Source organism: Cucurbita maxima, unplaced genomic scaffold, assembly GCF_002738345.1.
Source record: "Cucurbita maxima cultivar Rimu unplaced genomic scaffold, Cmax_1.0 Cma_Scf00017, whole genome shotgun sequence".
In the NCBI taxonomy this organism is placed as follows: Eukaryota; Viridiplantae; Streptophyta; class Magnoliopsida; order Cucurbitales; family Cucurbitaceae; genus Cucurbita; species Cucurbita maxima.
In genome coordinates this window covers 3,210,279-3,223,097 of record NW_019272033.1, presented here as the reverse complement: position 1 = coordinate 3,223,097, position 12,819 = coordinate 3,210,279, and the positions used below count along the sequence as shown (strand labels likewise).

General features: G+C 39.0%; 4 protein-coding genes and 1 long non-coding RNA gene across 9 annotated transcripts in view; 3 read left to right on the top strand and 2 right to left on the bottom strand.

The window, feature by feature from the left end:
* LOC111492462 (zinc finger CCCH domain-containing protein 22-like) overlaps positions 1–840 on the bottom strand; it is a 3,845-nt gene extending 3,005 nt beyond the window's left edge. Inside the window, exons 1-2 of the mRNA XM_023141804.1 lie at positions 686–840; positions 217–531 (exon numbers count right to left, since the gene is read on the bottom strand). Coding sequence (XP_022997572.1) covers positions 217–531; positions 686–811 — 441 coding nt within the window. The 5' untranslated portion in view covers positions 812–840. The remainder of the gene's footprint in view (positions 1–216; positions 532–685) is intronic.
* Positions 841–1,650: 810 nt separating this feature from the next.
* Positions 1,651–2,336, top strand: LOC111492464 (probable steroid-binding protein 3). The gene has a single exon (XM_023141806.1). The coding sequence runs from the start codon at positions 1,770–1,772 to the stop codon at positions 2,070–2,072; it is 303 nt and encodes a 100-aa protein (XP_022997574.1). The 5' UTR covers positions 1,651–1,769; the 3' UTR covers positions 2,073–2,336.
* An 887-nt stretch (positions 2,337–3,223) lies between these two features.
* Positions 3,224–3,758, top strand: LOC111492467. The gene is made up of 2 exons (XR_002719871.1): positions 3,224–3,448; positions 3,482–3,758. It is a non-coding gene; the product is annotated as an uncharacterized LOC111492467 (long non-coding RNA).
* Positions 3,759–5,766: 2,008 nt separating this feature from the next.
* Positions 5,767–9,355, top strand: LOC111492461 (probable folate-biopterin transporter 2). 2 transcript variants are annotated; one of them, XM_023141803.1, is made up of 6 exons: positions 6,494–6,654; positions 6,744–6,767; positions 7,685–7,944; positions 8,022–8,117; positions 8,195–8,365; positions 8,457–9,355. In XM_023141803.1, the coding sequence occupies exons 1-6, from the start codon at positions 6,624–6,626 to the stop codon at positions 9,075–9,077; spliced, it is 1,203 nt and encodes a 400-aa protein (XP_022997571.1). In that variant the 5' UTR covers positions 6,494–6,623; the 3' UTR covers positions 9,078–9,355. The 2 variants fall into 2 exon arrangements, with proteins under 2 accessions (XP_022997570.1, XP_022997571.1); XM_023141802.1 differs by having other exon boundaries at positions 5,767–6,767.
* A 147-nt stretch (positions 9,356–9,502) lies between these two features.
* Positions 9,503–12,819, bottom strand: part of LOC111491876 (protein RRC1-like) — a 17,258-nt gene continuing 13,941 nt past the window's right edge. For 2 of the 4 annotated variants that reach the window (XM_023140945.1, XM_023140948.1), the window contains 5 exons: positions 12,574–12,711; positions 11,890–12,114; positions 10,996–11,792; positions 10,612–10,778; positions 9,503–10,054 (listed from right to left, as the gene is read on the bottom strand). In XM_023140945.1, coding sequence (XP_022996713.1) covers positions 9,810–10,054; positions 10,612–10,778; positions 10,996–11,792; positions 11,890–12,114; positions 12,574–12,711 — 1,572 coding nt within the window. In that variant the 3' untranslated portion in view covers positions 9,503–9,809. The remainder of the gene's footprint in view (positions 10,055–10,611; positions 10,779–10,995; positions 11,793–11,889; positions 12,115–12,573; positions 12,712–12,819) is intronic. The other 2 variants (XM_023140947.1, XM_023140946.1) reach the window with 1 other exon arrangement.

Below are 12,819 nucleotides of genomic sequence, written 5' to 3'. Positions count from 1 at the left end.
AAAAAAAAAAAAAAAAAAAAAAAAAAAAAAAAAAAAAAAAAAAAAAAAAAAAAAAAAAAAGAGAAGACCGAGACAGCCACAATCAGACAGAAAACGGTAAATTCAAGTCAAAATAATATGTGCATAAATACAATCCAAAAGACAAAATGAGGAGTGGTTTGAAATTAGAACTAACAGTTTCGCAAAAGCCGACGAATAGAGTCCCAGATTGCTTACCAACATATTTTCAGTTGTAGGAGTGAGGAAAGAAATTTTCGCAGAATTAGAACCATCCAATCCAACAATTTCACCGTCATACCAACGTCCATCAGTGTGCCGAAATCTGCATTTCGATCCAACGACGAAACTCTGATCCTCTGGTGATTCAGGTTCGACGTCCGTAGAATGAAGAGGCTCCACCTTAACATCCTCCGCTGCGTTACTATCACGACCACACAACACCAAATCTGCTTCTCTTAGTAATCTAGAACGCTTAAGGTGAAGCAGCCCTTCCTCGGCATCTTTAATTGCTTGGACAAGCTCATCATGAACCTTGACATCAACAGATTATATTCAAATAAATCAACAAGCAGAGGTCTTCAAAACTTCAAAAATAATAATCAAATTCAATAAGAGGCGATCACGCATTCCTCTCATGAATATTCTCAAAGCCAAACGGAAATTCATATTGGACAAAAGAACGTACCTCGAGAAGCTCCGGATTGGAGGCATCGGAGGCTAAGGCATCTTGCAAGGCGGCGAGAGATTCTCTCTGCTCATGCAATTGAACCTCTAGCTGGTGCTCCAGAACTCTCTCTTCGTCGTTCGCCATTGCCTCCTCGCGCGAGATTGTATGAGCCTCTATGTGGGAGAGATGAAGAGCGCGGCATCATTGGAGCCAAATCCTACTGCCATGGCTCGACCCAGTGCTCAATTCACTGGGCTGGATCGAATCAAAATCTTTCTGGGCTTTAGATCATGGACTCTGTTAGGCCTCCAAAGTGTAACATAAGGCCCATTTTAAGTCTCCGTTCCGCTCCAAAGAGAGAATAATTAAATAAAATGAAAAATCCAACTCACATTGTAAATATTTATATATTAATTAAATAAAGTCGAGGCTAAGAACCCCAACCGAGTTCCTACTTTCATGAGCAATATTGGATGATGAAAGTCCCACATTGGTTAATTTAGGGAATAGTCATGGGTTTATAATCAAAGCAATACACTCTCCATTGGTATGAAGCCTTTTGGGGAGCCCAAAGCAAATCCATGAGAGCTAATCTAGGAGAGCTTATGCAAGCAAATCCATGAGAGCTAATCTAGGAGAGCTTATGCAAGCAAATCCATGAGAGCTAATCTAGGAGAGCTTATGCAAGCAAATCCATGAGAGCTAATCTAGGAGAGCTTATGCTCAAAGTGGACAATATCATACCATTGTGGGGAGTCGTGTTCTTTCGAAGAATCTTCATCTTCATGTTCTCCCACTCCTTTCCAAATTTCCTGTAGAAACCCATCTTCGGGATGGGTAAAATATACATTTCTAGATACACGAGCACAAGGTTTTATAGTTCCTTAATTTTGGAAAGTAGGTCATATTACAGGTCAAAATTTTGGATTACTTACGTCAAATTAAATTTTCTTTAGTGATAACAATTCTATTGGCCCATGATGGGGTATATCCAAAATGTCTTAGCTTTGATTCCTTCCATTGAAGATCAAATAAAAGGCGGCGGAGTTCTCCATTTCGATTCAAGTGACCGACCTTGATTCTGATCAATTCACCCAAGCTAATGGAGCTCACACCTCAGCAGCTGATCGCCTACAATGGCACCGACCCATCGAAGCCCATCTATGTGGCTTTGAAGGGCCGCATCTTCGACGTCACAACAGGCGTTTCTTTCTACGGCCCCGGTGGCGCCTACGCCATGTTCGCTGGCAAGGACGCAAGCAGAGCTCTGGCCAAGATGACCAAGAATGAGGAGGACATCAATTCTTCGCTCGAAGGCCTCTCCGAGAAAGAGATCGGTGTTCTCAACGACTGGGAGAAGAAATTTGAAGCTAAGTACCCTATTGTTGGTCGCGTTGTTTCTTAAACATCTTAGATTGTGTGGGACAAGTTTATGTGTTTCGCTGTGTGGTTTCTGTTGAAATTTCGTGTTATTTCCGAGCATTCTGATATATCTTATTGTTCAGAAGTCTTTAATGAATTGCTGTTCGATAATATGCTCATCTCTGAAGATGAGATTGTTAAAATGACTGTAAACTTGTTGTTCTTGGTCGAATAAGGATCTTCCATGACGGATTGGTATCAGTATGAACTGCTTAGTGAAATAAGAACTTGCCTACTTATATCAGCTCTGTTTATTATGGATTATCATATGGTTTCTTATGGTTTGGAGTCACTGATTCTAGAATAGATTCATTTCTTCATTTTATCAACGGAATATGCTGGTGGTAGGAAGGATCTCTGTGCAGACTGTTGTTGTTCTTTATTGTTTTCTGGTTAGGTTTTCTTTTGTTTCACAATTCAATTTATGTTTGTCTGCGTTTATCCTGAGTTTGAATGATTGGGGCTTTTAGGATTGCTCATACAGGGGAGTTCCATTTCTATAGGGAACAGCCGTACTTCGTTGTGGGTAATGGAAGGGGTAAGGAGGATAGGTAGCATAGGCTAAGAATGAGGATTTCCGTATACATTTGTGAGAACTCACCTCGGTTGAAGAGGAGAACAAAACATTCCTTATAAGTGTGTAGAAACCTCTCCTTAGTAGACGCGTTTTAAAACCTTGAGGCTGACTGCGATGTGTAACGATCCAAAGCGGACAATATCTACTAGTGGTGGGCTTGGACTGTTACAAATGATATCAAAGCCAGACACTGGACAGTGTGCCAGCGAGAACGTTGGATTCCCAAAAGGGGGTGGATTGTGAGATCCCACGTCAGTTGGAGAGGATAACAAAGCATTCCTTATAAGAGTGTGGAAACCTCTCCCTAGTAGATGGCGATACGTAATGAGCCAAAGCGGACAATACCTACTAGTGGTGGGCTTAGACTGTTATCACATTGTTGTTCATGGATGAAGTCTGTAGTTTCTTTTCGTTGAAATAGACTATAAAAGGGCTCTACTGGCACATCTTTAAAATCATAACACACACTTGTCAAGAAAGTTACCCCTAGTGAGGAGCTCTGAAAGGCAGCTTGTAATATCATTTACATAGCACCATGATAAGCCTTTTTTTCCCATGAAGGAATGACCCGTAGACGCCAAAATCAAAATGGATAAATTAGTGGTTCAAGGCTTCCTTCTTGAAACATAGACAATAAACTTGAAGAGGGATGATCAAATGAGGAGTCCTTGTTCCCACTTTGTCTTGGACATTTAAACTTCATTATGTAAGGGACCAAACGAAAAAACTTCACTTTCCTTGGCTCGTTTCCTTCTCAAACTAGCTTAATCATTGTCAAAGATGTCTCGGGGCTCTTATTATTTGGCTCTAGGTAGGTCTCGGGGCTCTTATTATTCGGCTCGAGGTAGGTGGACTTGCTTGGGAGGAACCAGAAGCTTCCAGATTTCAAGGTCTTGCTATCCAACTTTCAACCTCTCTATCAAACTAGTTTCTTCTCAACCCTAAATCCCACCCTAGATGGCTAGAGCTGCAGCAATCTTAATCAAAGAAAGCTTTTTTTAGTAGGCCAGCCAGAGGTGAGGGAAGGGAAGCCCACTCCCAACTAGCTAGAACGATGGGTTGTACCATAGTCTTCCCCACCCACCTTCAAAACATAGGCTTGGAATTCGTTCTGTTCGATGTAGTTGCTACCATGAGTTGATTGGATTAAGTTAATACTCCTCCTCTTGAATCTTGTAATAGCCTAAGCTCACCGCTAATAAATATTGTATTCTTTAGGCTTTTCATTTCCGACTTCCCCTCAAGGTTGTTAAAACGCACCTACTAGAGAGAGGTTTCCACACTTTTATAAATAATGTTTCGTTCTCCTCCCCAACCGATGTAGGATCTCACAATCCATCCCCCTTCGGAGCCCAAAATCCTCGTTAGCAAATCGCCCGGTGTTTGGCTTTGATACCATTTGTAGCAGACCAATTCCACCACCAGTAGATATTGTCCTCTTTGGGCTTTCCTTTTCAGATTTTCCCTCAAGGTTTGTAAAACGCATTTGCTAAGGAAGAATTTTCACACTTTTATAAAGAATGTTTCGTTCTCCTCCCCAATCATCTACACCTATACGATCAAACTCACCTACCTCCTGAAGAATGCATTTGAAGAGAAAACTAAAGATAGAACTGTCGAAGTATATGGTGTTTTTGATAGCCATAGAGCTCTTGTTTTCATGGTCATTTAATATATTGATTTCTTTCCGCTTTGATGTTTGAGTATCAGTGATAAGAACAAGAATATTCACTCATTTAGGTGACCATCCAGATTTTTCCAATATTTTTTTTTTTTTACAACTATTTGCCCAGATTTTCCAACTTTTTTCCACGTAATACAGATGCCCAGTCAGATTTATTATGTCCACCGTGGAATTTTGTCAATACTAGAACCAAACTTTTTAAAAGTTCAGAAGTTTCTTTTTATTAAAAAAAATTGAGGAACATTAGGTTTTTTTTATTTATTTATTAATTTTTTAAAAATAATTTAGCCTAAATATTCATTGCAGTAAGAATCCGCCCAAAGAAAAGATTTGGAACGGATTATCTTGATGGTCTATGACTGCTATGGATGGTCCGATACTAAATAAATGCGTATCACCTCTAGATGGAAGCAGATTTCCTTTAAAAAGTAGTTTTGTGCCATCTACTAAAGCTTGTGATTCTCGATACAGTAGTCAAAATAGGGACAAGCACCCTAGAATTCCATAGACTTCGTTTAAGAATTCCAATCTCGAAAAATAATTGATATCTTGGACTTGTGATGTATCAATTATCATTTTAACGATCTAACTTCTCCCATAATGATATCTATGCTACCTAGTATTGTCATAATATCAGCTAATTTCATTCTTTTAACTAATTAAGAAAGAATTTTCAAATTGATAAAACCCGATAGAATCTTCCATTTCCAAAGAAAACCACCCTATCCCCTATCAAAAAAATGCCCAATTCTAAACAAGATTACTTAAATGATCATCATACATAGGAAATGCAAAGGAACAAACTCATGACTTATAATAGGTAACTCTCGTGTCCATCCACTAATTAAATATAACTTAAAAACGTAAAAATAATACTCTAAAATTGAAAAATACAAAAAAATATGCATGGTATAATCTTGTCATTCACCATGTATGGAATAGACTTCTATTTGTCAGAATCTGAATTTTATGTTTAATGAAACCCTAAACTTTCAAATGTGTTAATTCATGAATTTTAATAATTATCTTTAAAGTCTAAATATGTAATTTTGAATATTCAAAGAATAATTAAATTTTTGTTGAGGAATTAATATTTAAACAATTTATTGAACATTTATTAGTTAACAATTTAATCCAAATTTAGATAAAAATAAAAATGAAAAATGAAAAAATGAAAAATTTAAAATAACTGTGGGGTTGGTGGGCGGAATAAAGATCCCTCAGAAAATATTAAGTAATTAAATAATAAAATATTTGAAATGACGGCATCGCAAATTGAGCGTGAGATTTGCGTAGGACAGAGAGCCAACCAACCTTTAAACACTGCGTTTAGACAAAAAGAGAGATTAAAAAAAAAAAAAAACAAATTCTCTCTCCCCGCCATTACAAAATCAGCATTCCCTTGCCTTGTCCCCACTTTCACGGAACCATTAAGAGTGCGCCACGTGTCTCTTCTACAAAACCCCTAGCTCTTTGAGTTTTATTGAATTCTTTGTCCTGACGTTCCTTCTCACCCAAAAGGGTGTACCTACGTCGAATCTCTGGCCCCATTGAGCCATTGATGCTTTAATTGTCTAAGTTTTGTTCTTCAAGTTCTTTGGCTGCTTCCCTTGTGAATCTCGTCTTTAATTACCCTTTTTTCGTTGAATAGGAAAGGATTATAGCTGTAAAGAACTAGATCTGAAAAGGGTTTTCCCCCCTTTTCGTTTAAGTTCTGGTTGGTCAAACCACCTCTAGGAAGAAGATATCTCAGCTTCTTCACTTAGAACACATTTTTTCCCATCTATTCTGAAGTTTTGTATCATTTCTTCTTCCACCCAGATCAGATTCTTGCGATTGATTGCTTTTGTTTCTGTTTTTGGAGCTTTTGATTTGCTATCAATGGTGGGTAGTTTCGAGATGAACCCATTTGGGGCATTTCAAATTTATTAGAGTGAGTTCTTCATCCGTTTGATTTTGAAGCTTAGGAAACGGTTTTTCTAGGAACTGGTTGCGATTTGATCAGTTCAGGAAACTCTGTTTTTCTGAACTGGTTATACTTTTGCCTAGATTGATGGTGGAGGAAGATAAGTTTAATGTCTTTGATGAAGATTTGGAAGAAGATGAACTCCAGAAAGAGTCTAGTGTCTCTATTGGCACGGCGGTTTATTGGTTCAAAGCACTTGTTTCTGAAATGCATTGGAGTTTTGTATTTGGAGTAGTGATTGTTTATGGGATTAGTCAAGGATTGGGCGGTGCACTTAACCGTGTCGCCACCGAGTACTACATGAAGGATGTTCAGAAAGTGCAGCCTTCTGAAGCACAGGTTTATTCTGGCATTACCTCAATTCCATGGATGGTTAAGCCTATTTGGGGTCTTTTCACTGACTTAGTCCCTGTTCTTGGATACCATCGGCGGCCTTACTTTGTGTTTGCAGGTAAAGTTATATGCGGTGTTTTGTTGATCCCCCCTTGCATTTATGCTTTGATTCAACAAAATACTAAATGTTAAGCTAAGAATGAACTAAGTGGGGCTTGTTGTTTGAATGTGTGCATTGAATTAATATTGTTTTATATCGAATCTCTGAGATCAATTGAATCCCATGTCAGTTGGAGAGGAGAACGAAACATTCTTTGTAAGAGTGTGAAAACCTCTCCCTAGCAGACGCATTTTAAAACCTTGAGGGGAAGCCTGAAAGGTAAAGCCCAAAGAGAATAATATCTGCTAGCAGTGGGTTTGGGCTATTACATCAATTGCCAACATAAATTGTTTACTGTGGTTTCCATCCTTAGAATCTTTTCTTTGAATGCTTTGATCGTATATGGACACTAGTTAGAGTCGGCGGTTTTTTTAGGGTTCCCTTGTGAGATCCCACATCGGTTGGAGAAGGAACGAAGCATTTTTTATAGAGGGTGTGGAAACTTCTCCCTAGCAGGCGTGTTTTAGAAACCTTGAGGGGAAGCTCGAAAGGAAAAGTCCAAAAAGGATAGTATCTGCTAGTGGTGGGCTTCCATGCCAACAACTGTTTCCATGCTTAAAGTCTTTTTCTTTGAATGCTTTGATCATACATGAACAGTAATTAGAGTCGGTGGCTCTCTTAGGGTTCCCTTGTGAGATCCCACATCGATTGAAGAGGGGAACAAAGCATTTTTTATAAGGGTGTGGAAACCTCTCCCTAGCAGACGCGTTTTAGAAACTTTGAGGAGAAGCCCAAAAGGGAAAGTCTAAAGAGGACAATATCTGTTACCGGTGGGCTTGAGATGTTACACGAGGTGCATCTGAAGTTGTAGATAGGTTGAACGTTGAACGTGAGTGATGACCGTAATTTCTCTACATATTTCTTCTCTATTCCAGGTCTTCTTGGTGTTATCTCCTTGCTTTCATTAGCCTTACACCAGAAGCTGCATCTCCTACTAGCGATTTTGTTGTTAACAGCTGGAAGTGCTGGTGTAGCCATAGCAGATGTCACCATAGATGCATGTGTAGCACAGAACAGTAGCATTCATCCGACCCTTGCAGCTGATTTGCAAAGCTTGTGCGCTTTGAGTTCTTCGATCGGAGCATTACTCGGGTTCTCTATTAGCGGTATCCTTGTTCATCTGATAGGCTCTAAGGTCCTCTATTATCTAAACTCTCTTCTGCTTCATACTTACATAATATCGAGGCTTTGATTCTTTCGTTTCTCTGTTAGGGAGTGTATGGTTTGTTAGCAATACCTGCGGGGCTTGTCTTTTTGGTTGGAATGATACTCAATGAACCCCATATGCCAGACTTCAATTACAGACAGGTATTCTATAGCATCTGTTATGTGTAATGTCTTCTTCCCTTGCTTTGGTTCTTACTTCATTGTCGGGAATCGATCAGGTCAACGAAAAGTTTGTCGGTGCTGGGAAGGCTATGTGGACGACGTTAAAGAGCCCGAACGTCTGGAGGCCATGTCTCTATATGTATCTATCTCTTGCATTGTGCCTTGACATCAATGAGGGACTGTTTTATTGGTACACAGACTCCAAAAATGGTCCAAAATTCTCTCAGGTATGTATATTTCCAAGATGAGAACACTATGCATATGATTCATGTCTTGCAGCCATTAGAACTTTTTTCTACTCTGTTCATTTCATTGCAGGAAAATGTTGGTTTCATTTTCTCAATCGGTTCAGTTGGGTCCCTTTTTGGAGCTTTATTGTATCAATATGTTCTCAAGGACCATCAGTTCAGAGACTTGCTTTTTTGGACTCAGATGATTTACAGTTTATCTGGGATGCTAGATTTCTTGCTGGTTTTACGTTTGAACTTAAAAATTGGAATGCCAGATTACTTCTTCATTGTGATAGATGAGAGTGTTCATCAGCTTATTAACAGGCTAAAATGGATGCCTCTTCTAGTCCTCAGCTCCAAGCTTTGCCCCAGAGGCATTGAGGGCACGTTCTTTGCTTTGCTTATGTCGATCGACAACGTTGGACTTCTTTCAGCATCATGGGGTGGCGGTTTCCTACTCCATATCCTTAAAGTTACTCGAACGAAATTCAGTAATCTATGGCTAGCCATTTTGATAAGGAATTTCTTGAGACTCACTCCCCTTTGCATGTTGTTTTTGGTGCCTAGGGGTGATCCGAATTCTTCGATTCTTCTAACCGAACTTCCAAGATCGGACGTCGATAATGAGACTTGTGAAGAAGCTGATAACATTGAACTGGTTTCCCTTGTCAATGGCATAAACATAGATAACCAGAAAGAAGCTTTTTGATGTTTGTAGATAAGATACGAAGCAAGCAAGCAAGCAAAAGGTTTGCATATTCCACTCATGTTGCATCAAAATTTTGTAAACTACTTAATTAGAGGATCATAAGAACAGTGAAATATCAACTTATTCCTCTTCCACTTCTGTTCTTTGTGGTTGGAAATGTTCTAAGATCCTTTGAATACCTTATACAAGATCTTAGATTTGGTTTATAGAAGATATCTTGTACTACAAAATTTAAGATAATCATAAAAATGAAATAAAAAGTCTACTTTCATTTAAAGACATATTTATGAATCTTCTTATACTTCAACGGTGTAGATTAGCTATAGCATTAAATATCTTCTTCTCTTTCATGTTTCTATTATAAATTCATTGAATAAAATAGAGATAAATGGTCGTTTCAAATGATTCTGTTTAAGAAAGAGGGGTTTATAAGGAATGGTAAAGAAAATGTTCTGATACAAACGTAATATTTAATACAAACATGATCATGGGAATTTTGGCTTCAATGGGGAACATTACTGCCTATCAATTAACATCTTTACCATACACATGACCAGCAAAATTCCCCTCCACAACGTTCATACCATGTTTTTCCTTAAAACATGAACTGGAAACAAAAATTACGATCTCGACAACTGATCTGGCTAAAAGTTTCGCATCTCTTGATTGTGAGAGACGGCCCCCAGTTTTCGTTTAAACACTCTGATTAGCATAATGTGATAGGAAGAATTCTCATTTTGCTCGTCTTCTTCTATCCCTATCTCTTTCTTTACCTCTATCTCGGTCGTGGTCATCCCTTTCTCTGCTTCCACTCTTTTCGCGGTCCCTGTCTCGTGATCTTTCTCGCTCCCTGTCAATGTCATTTTCTCTGTCCCTATCTCGGTTGGATGACTTTCGTACTGGGCTATCACTATGGCTCTGGCTACGCTGCAGCTTCCTTGATGAATCATGGCTATCATCTGCTCTATCCCTCCTCTCTGAACAGGTACAGAGGAAAAGGATTTTGAGTATATAGGCCAACAAGAAACTCAAACTAGTAATTTAACAATGAAGAAATGTCGATCCCATAGTTACAACCACAAGGTCGATTTGGAATCAGTAAAGACATCAACAAGATTCATTAAGCATTTAACTTTCTTTGAGGCATACAAGATCGTGGGAAAAAATAAGGATGATATCTCAAAAAGTTCAAGAGAGAAAATATGTTGACAGACAAAAAAAGGAATGTGATCACGTAAAGATTTCCCAAATGCATCATTCAAGGATAGGAAGTGAATGTAATCGCAACGAACATAACGGATCCTATCCTGACTCTTGGCCCAAACTGATTCCAAATTGAGTAAAAAAGTGCAGTTTCCCCCCAATATTTACTGATAAGAAACTGAAGTAAATAAACATGTAATAAACTAATAAACTAAATACTAGAAGATTATTAATCTCACTAAAAAGTAAAGTCACAAAAAGATCAGATCATACATGAATTTAGAACAATTCTAGAATCTTCTGTCCAAAAAGTTAATGAAGTACCACTTACTCTTCCTTGATGCAGCCTGATTGGAATCTGACATTCCATATTCAGATTCTAGTTGTTTTCGATAAATCAAAACTCTCCTCTCTATTTCCTCTACACTTTTGATGCCTCGTTCCTCCAAAGATTCACGATATTCTATCAAAGCCGCCTCAACACGCCTTAACTTTTGTCTGTCATAATAAATTCAGTTGAACAAGCAAAATACAATAAGATTCTTAAAACTCCATTTTAGATGTGCATAAATTAACAGATTCTATATAATTACGCACATGCCAAATTCAAATAAATTTATCTAAAGAGGAACAAATGGCCAGCAGGGCCAACAAGGCAACAGTTTTAATCTTGAAAAAAGAAAGAAATTGTCAGGTTTAGAAGTAGACTATATACCTCTGCTCTTCATTCAACCCACTATCAGGCTGCATAAGGACACTTGCTTCCGTAGTAATCTCCATCTCATCAGATTTACTGAGACCATCTCCTGCATTTTCACTTCCTGAAGATGAATAGCTCAACCCGAGACCCCTAGGACCTCCTTTTTGCTCATTGTCACTTTCATCATCCTCCCTAGCCCATTTAGAGGCCGGCAGAACGGGATCATTTTTCCCTGACTTGGTGAAACTTTTTAGTTCAGGCTGTGGAATTGAAAGAGTTTGAGCCATAGGTACAGAACCCATCCTCTGGAAATTTGCCTCGTCGTCTCCAAAATGGTTCCAACCAGAAATTTCGGCTGGATTTCGTTCAAACTTAGTTTCCTTTGAACTACTTGAATATCTTACAGTACGAGAATTACTATATTTTAAGTCTTCATCAAGTTCATATCCACTCTGTTTTTCTGCCTCTTCAAGACTTAGCAAACGTGCAACCATCATTTCTCTACCACCAACAAGAGACAACCCATTATGCCTACACCTTCTTTCCAATTCTCCGAAGGGAAGATTCATTAACTCCTTCATAGCTCCTCCTTTGCCCATTGCCAATTCAGCATCTTGATTGATTTTGCTCCCATCTCCTAACTCTTCACAATTGGCCTGCCGTTCAATCTCTGGGGCATCGCCACATAATGAATGAAAGGAGGTCACACCAGAGTTTCCTAAGCGAAGGAACGTGGCTCGCAATCCATTCACATAAGCATCTGAGAACAGAAACCAATCTGACCATACTTGCAATAATTTCAGCACTCGTTCCTGCAAAATCAGAGATGAGTATAACCAAATTAGCGCGTGTAGAAAAAAACATATGTTGGTCTCCAGAAGCTATAGGTGAAAAAATAAATGATTCTACCTTGAGGGCCTCTGCCGTAATTCTCCCTGTTATGCTACGATATAGATCATTGAAGCTCTCCATGATGTCAGGTAATGTTGCTTCAAATTTAGTACGGTATGCAGATGCATTCTTAACGGGAGCACTACTGTTATGAAGGATATCAGACACAAGCATCAACCTAGCAACTTTGGTTGGAATAGGAGTTTCTCTAAGCGTTAAAGATTCTGTTAGAACTTCAACTATCTGCAATTTAAAACATTAACTATATCAACGAAGTGAGGAAATGCCTGTGGAACTTAACATAGAAATACAGACATTCCGCAGATCATGGAAAAGTTGACACAAAGGAGATAAAGGGACAAGGACAAAAAAAAAAAAAACTTACTTTCCGTACACTGTACAAGATCACAAAATAAGCTATGAAAAGTATTCTTACACGATAAAACTATATGGAAGAGGAACAATGAAAATAATAAAACTGAGAACAATCATAAATCAATCACCCTTAACAACAGAAACGAACAGCCTAAGAAGTTGTAATTGATGATCTAAGAAGCAGAAGGAAAAGCCTACGCATAATACAAATGGGTAGGCTTTAACATCTTTAGTGTAGTATTGGCAATATTAGTTTCGAAAAGGATAACTAAGACAATCTGTATTTCTTCACATGCAGTTCAATTATCGCCTTAATATCATAGCTACCTCTCCAGCTGCATCAGCATTATCCAATGCGAACCCCATTGCTTCCTTTATCTGACTCCTTTCTAGTGTCAGTGCCCGAAGCATGTCCTCAAACTCATCCCTTTGTGAATCAGTCAATGTTCTTTCAAGCTCCACGCGCTATAGATGAACCACCCCCCCCCCCCCCCCCCCCCCCCCCCCCCCCCCCCCCCCCCCCCCCCCCCCCCCCCCCCCCCCCCCCCCCCCCCCCCCCCCCCCCCCCCCCCC